Source organism: Perkinsus marinus (assembly GCF_000006405.1).
Source record: "Perkinsus marinus ATCC 50983 genomic scaffold scf_1104296950436, whole genome shotgun sequence".
NCBI classification, from domain to species: domain Eukaryota; phylum Perkinsozoa; order Perkinsida; family Perkinsidae; genus Perkinsus; species Perkinsus marinus.
The window spans coordinates 230,215-236,210 of record NW_003209596.1 but is presented as its reverse complement, the minus strand read 5'-3'; the positions used below and the strand labels follow the sequence as shown (position 1 = coordinate 236,210).

The 5,996-nt window shown below is 47.0% G+C and overlaps 1 protein-coding gene across 1 annotated transcript; it reads right to left on the bottom strand.

Annotated features, from left to right (window-relative positions):
- Positions 1 to 394: 394 nt before the first annotated feature.
- On the bottom strand, positions 395 to 4,041 carry Pmar_PMAR018535 (tRNA pseudouridine synthase D, putative; the record flags this gene model as incomplete). The annotated part of the gene is made up of 13 exons (XM_002778050.1): positions 395 to 490; positions 537 to 559; positions 887 to 1,005; positions 1,052 to 1,204; positions 1,772 to 1,974; positions 2,022 to 2,154; positions 2,195 to 2,337; positions 3,000 to 3,107; positions 3,161 to 3,257; positions 3,306 to 3,395; positions 3,443 to 3,564; positions 3,758 to 3,877; positions 3,922 to 4,041. 13 exons carry the CDS (start codon positions 4,039 to 4,041, stop codon positions 395 to 397), a joined length of 1,527 nt encoding a protein of 508 aa, XP_002778096.1.
- Positions 4,042 to 5,996: the final 1,955 nt, after the last annotated feature.

Below are 5,996 nucleotides of genomic sequence, written 5' to 3'. Positions count from 1 at the left end.
GTCTTTTTTATACGAAACTGCTAAAGAAAACTCCATACCAAATGACCTATTCGGTCTGTCACTATACAGTATGGCTCTTACCCTGCTGCATCCTCCTCGCACCGAATCAAGCGCAGCTCTCGACTTGTCGGATCCTGGACTAAGTCTCCAACCGTAACACGGAGGCCTCCCTCACGTATACGCCTGAGATACAATCATCACTACAGCCAAGTCACCATCGGTACTGGCTCGCCAAACGATTCCACAAACAAGAGACGTATGAGGCCGCAAGCAGATGCCACAATGTCTTCGGTATGAGCATCATCGCATGCCGGCCCTTATCACGACAAGTAGCCAACTCCAGCAGCATAGCCCGATACCTATCAAGCAACTAAAGTGAATCCTCCACGGTGTACTACAAGGTTATATCCCGGTTGTCGCGAGTACTAGCCTTGGCCAGAGCTTCAGCCGCCTTATGAGCATCTCCCGTCTCAAGCCATGCCCTTCGTATCTTCCATAACGAGCATTTCAATTTCGTCATTCGCCTGGTCGCTCACCTCAGCATCCTCCGAAATGTCATCTGCCAGAGGCCGCAAATATGATCGAACGGCACGGTTGAAATCCCTTGTAATGATTGCAGCCCCAGTGTAGACCTGAACGGTATTACACTAGCACATCCGCAAGGGAATTTCAAACCATTTGAACATATTAGGAGCGAACTTTCACCTCGACCATAGATCATCATTATATCTAAGCCTCGCTGTAGTTTCAGCTTCAAACGATTCCGATTAGAATACAAAATTTTCAAAATTTCCCAAGAAAGTAAAATATTTTTATTCCAACTTTTTAGTCCTCCGATATGAGCTCCCAACTCTGCAGTTTCATACATGACTTGATGCGCCGTCACCCTTGTCCCAACCGAATCTCTGCAATCCGAAGTAGTTGATGAAACCTGTTCTCCTCACAGACTCCACCGCTGAGCTGGACCCGGGCTCTACGCCTCGCAGGCGAATCCGGAAGCAATTGCTGAATTGCAAATAATTTTCATACAATTCAGAGAAAAAAAATTCACCCGTAAAGCGTTCCACATTTGAACTTTTTTTCCGGTGCATCGTGAACTTGAAAGTTGTCTATTACGGCCCATCCGCGTGAAGCATCACCGCATTGTTTTTCCAATGCTGATCTGATTTCCTCCGCACTATGCGTTGCTGGAATGGTCACGTACCTGATTACCACAAGATGTTCAACACAGACCGTCTAAAGCGGAGCCGGTGCAAAAAAAGTAAAAATAAGAAAAAAAAAGAAAGAAAAAGGAGCTTCTCGAAGTACTACAATGTGAACCAAACAGTTATGCATATCTACATTTTCGAGATGGCTTCCTCCAATTAAGGAATATAATTATAGACTACGGAACGCTTCTGCAACGTTGTCAATAGATTCACATTGTTATCATGTTGATATTACTCAAAGTTGTCTTTCGAACTCTTAAAAATTTGAAGGTGTTGAAAACTTTACTGTTCATAACGGTTTGGTTCACACTACAGTACCTGCTCTTTGGCAGTGTTAAGGTATATGTTCGCTCTCCTCGGCTGAGCTCAGAAGTTTCCACACTAATTATAAGAGTTCACACACGGACTAGGGTAGAATCGCACAGAAATCAAAAAATTTTCCCAGGAATTGCCATATTGTCACCAACACATGTAGTTGACCATGTGCATATTTTCCCTCGACACTGATTACGAGCAACACTACGAGAACATCATCATCATCAGAATTGTTTCGAGCAACCTACTGGTAGGTAAGCCCCCGTTTATCCTTAAGCCCTGCATAGTGTATAGATTCCCGAGGTAAGCGCAATTTCTTCTCCAACATTGCAAGAACCCTCGGCGTGTCCAGGTTCGCCTTGTGCAGTACACACCTCCACCGCTTCCCTCCATGCAGTCCACGTTGGGAGTACACTCGCGACCATTTAGCTCGTACCAACAGCCCCTCCTTCTACACAAAGGGACACTGTTGCTGGGTGAATTCAGTGCCATGCTCACCTGGTTCGATTCAACAATCTCAAATGCCAAATCCCGCCAAAATTTGGCGACCTCAGTAGCAAAACTATCAACATCGGAATCGACCACGGGGCCTGGTGATCGGAATGTGAACTCCACATCTCGCTGACCGTAGCTGACGAGGCGTAAGACAAATAATGAAATTCAGGTCGCACCCGCATGTGATGAGTCCAAGGAGTTTTTGAGCATCGCTCAAAGTCATATGTTGTAGTAGCAGTTTCTTGAATCCTCTATTTTCAGCAACGCAGAAAACGCGATGTCCCCTGCCCTCGAATTTGCAGGGGACATTCACAAGCATCTGAGCAAGAGCAGTGTGCCATCAGTTCACCGAAGGCAACTGGGACGGTGTAACGAAATCCGAAGTATTCATCTGAATTCTCCTGATACTATGTTATTATGATCACGGGTAACACTTGGGGAAAATCAATTCTCACCAAAATGATTCATCACATCACTTTGTCACTTCATGAAACATGGACATCGACCACACGTGTGGTTGATTGTAAATACCATTCGATTCAACACACTATGGGGCGTCCGAAAATGTGTGAGATAGGGTTTTTCTCTCCGTGTGACGCTGTACCCCTGTAAGGGTATGCAATGAATAGCTCACCGTCGGCACGTGCAGTATCGCTACATTTCGAGGTGTTGATAATTTAGCTTTAGCGTCATGCTATGTACGCTAGTTCGAGTCGGTTGTTGTTAATGTATCAGCATACTAATTGATACAGTGGTTGAGCGGTTACTCCTGTACCGCTTCTACTAAGATAACTGTGTTACACCTGGAAGGCTTCTGTTCTGGACTGAACGTCTCTGCTGTTACTATCAGGGAGCCTATAATGCTCCCGGCGAGCACTCTTCAATCGGTTTCCCATGTAACATTTTCTCCACATTTTATCAAACCCTGGGGAAAGTTATTTGTCAGAGTTGGACGGATCACTGGTTACTATAGGTCGTTACATGCTTAGTCGCGGCTACGATAGCTCCACGAAGTCGATATGCATCTTCATCACTCATCGTAGCCTCACCCAGCTTAGCTCGCAGCACGCCGACCTCAAGTGAACTACTCTGCGGAGAAAACACGAATAGGTATGATCACTCGCTCTAACGTAGACCGTCACCGTTGCTTTGCAGAGGAAAGCATCCAACTGCGTAATAGCCGTATAGCCCAAACACTCCTCTATATAGCTCCTAGCCTTCACAGCGGTCATCGCAACCCTGAGAGGTGGAAAATGACAGACTCGAAAATCAACCAGATCAGTTCACCCTTCCCAGTGTGCATCTTCTACTGCTTTCGTTTTGTCAGCACCATCGAGGGCCGGGAAGGATGATTCAGCCGAAGAGTCGCTGTCCGGTCTGATCGAAAAATGCGTCTATCAAATATGTGGTGACTGGGGACTCACTCGTCCCTCGCCCCAGCAGAGACCTTCCTCTCCACTTCAGCCCACCAGTTCAACTTGGGTTCACCTTTGAGACGGGCCACGGTGAAATCGGCGCCCACTTCACGAACTTCCCAATCTTTAATCTACAACCAACAAGCTGCGACTCATAGTCTATGAGTCATAGGAAATCTATATATTGGAGTTTCACCCGTGATGTAAAAACACTAGTGAGAAACAAATCTCACGACTACTGCTGCAGTAGTCGTGAAATGTTTCTCACGAATGAACTCCATTGATGATCACCTACACATTACTGTCACAGTCTCACAGACTTACTCTCACTCGCAGCTCACCACCTAGTGCCAATGGATTTATAAACTCTGTGATGCCCACCGCCTCCGGTGGGGGCTTCTTCACTGTGTACTCCGCTATAGGTGAATGCCGACTGCGATTTGTCTGGCAACACTACATAAGTCCCAAGACTGCGACAGAGCCAGCACCTTGCTGTGTTGTTGTTGGTCCGGTGACCATCGCGGCCCGGGGCGCTCCATAGCAACAGCGTGGCTGGCTACCGATGTAAGGTACCGGCTATTGAACTTAGTGAACTTAGGATTCAGCATAGATGGGAGAAATTAATTATAGTGCTGATCTAATCTGAAGGCCCAATGATGTTCTCAGCTTCCGATGACTACATTGAAAATATGGCATTCGGTGGCGACAGATTAATTTTATTATATTAATTCACTTCATGAGGCTATACAAGACTTACCGTTCCCCGCCACCTAGAGGGTCGATATTGGTCGAAGATTTTCCGAGGTGGAATTCAGGCGGCGATGCAAAGGTCGCTTGAGGCCGGGACCAGCCGCATTGCTTTCGATGTGACAGGTGTCGCAAACTTGGATAATGCCAAATAGTTGCCAACCGGATTTCAAAGGGAGTTTATATATTTTTTTCGCGAAACAGGTCACCGTACTGAGTTTTAGCATATTGGGAATGGTAGGGTGGAAACAGGAATGACCTGACTTTTCGGTGAAGATTAAGTTGGTGGTGGAAACTGTATCCTCTCCTGCTTTCGCCAGATGGCTCTGAGGCCGACAGGAACAGATATCACCGAGATGGCGTTAATTGAGGAAGCCGCACATCTCCCACATCCACAGAGTTCGGGTGAGCGCAGCAGAAGGACAGACCCAAACCCGTGGCCCGTTAACCCGGAACCGAAGACTATGTCGACGGAGGTCGTAGACCACCGACGTCCAGTCCCGGGATAGGGCGAGTTGAGCCTGTGCTGCAAGATGATGGCGAGTTGAGGTGCTAAAAGCAAGCTCGTGGGACTGGAGGGCGGGCTGAAAACAACGTTCTCAGCCGCAGCCCGAGGTAGAACTACTCATAAGACAATTCCCAAGAGTAGCAGGGAAAACCATTAATCACCTGCAGATCCGTGATATGCACTGTAATTGTCACGGAGAATCTTACGTAGCGCGCCACATAAAACGATCATTGCGGCACCCACAACTAACCTTGTCTACTGCGTGAACATCATTTATCTCCCTGGGTACAGGTTTCGTCTAAGTAGACCAGAAAAGCCGTCCATGCCTGTTGTACACACCAATTTCCCATTGGCATGAACCGGAACAAGGGACAGGTTTCCGCGTACGGGCGAGCGCATTTCGAAATCTGGCGAATCCCCCAGCCCCATCAGCGGAAATTTGGTCTTTTAACTAAGGTGTTTCTGGGAGGGGTCTATACCACATTTTGCCTAACATAGATATGTGGACCTGCGAAAAGTAATTTCGCTAAGTTTGGCGAGTCGGCGTGCCCTGGATCTCCAAGACCGCGCCCTACTGGTTTGAGTGCCTGATTCATTGGCCAACGTTGATCAGATCGAAACTGGAACCACCGGGCTTGCCATCTCTACACCATTGTGAGTGAGGACGGCTCGACGGCATAGTCCTATTAAAGTGCGACGGCAATGCTCAATGGTGTCAAGTAACTAGTTGTAGCCCTCTGCATGCCATATCATCGTAACTGTAATCGATTAACGTTATAAATCGCACAGACACTATGGATAAATTTCCGTGGTCAATTGTGCCGTATACGACACAGATTAACTTCTGTATGTTTGTCGTTTGTGAGATCGATCATACGTTCTTTCTATTGTTCTTGCTCTGTGGGGGGGGGCAGCTGTTGAGCCTACTTGCAAGCACCGGAGCAATGTTGAAATATATGTTCGCTTTCCTCAGGAGTTTCCTCACCATAGAAAATTTACTCACGGACTCAGGTAGAAGAATACAAATCCCAACAAAAATTTCACAAAATTTCCTCGATTTTTCTTGTCACCAAAAAAGGTAGTTGGCCTTGTGCAGAATTTCCCACTGCACGAAGGTTGGACGTTGTATGTTAGAAGGTGATACTGGGTCCCTAACTCCTGGCGACATATACCTACACGCACGGTGGTCCACGAGCAAATGACGTACCGTAAATCGCGAAAATCAACCAAAACCTCGTATCGGGCTCTCGGACTCGAATTGATAAACACCTGGTACCGTCTACTACCAGTGTGTTTCCACTCAAGACT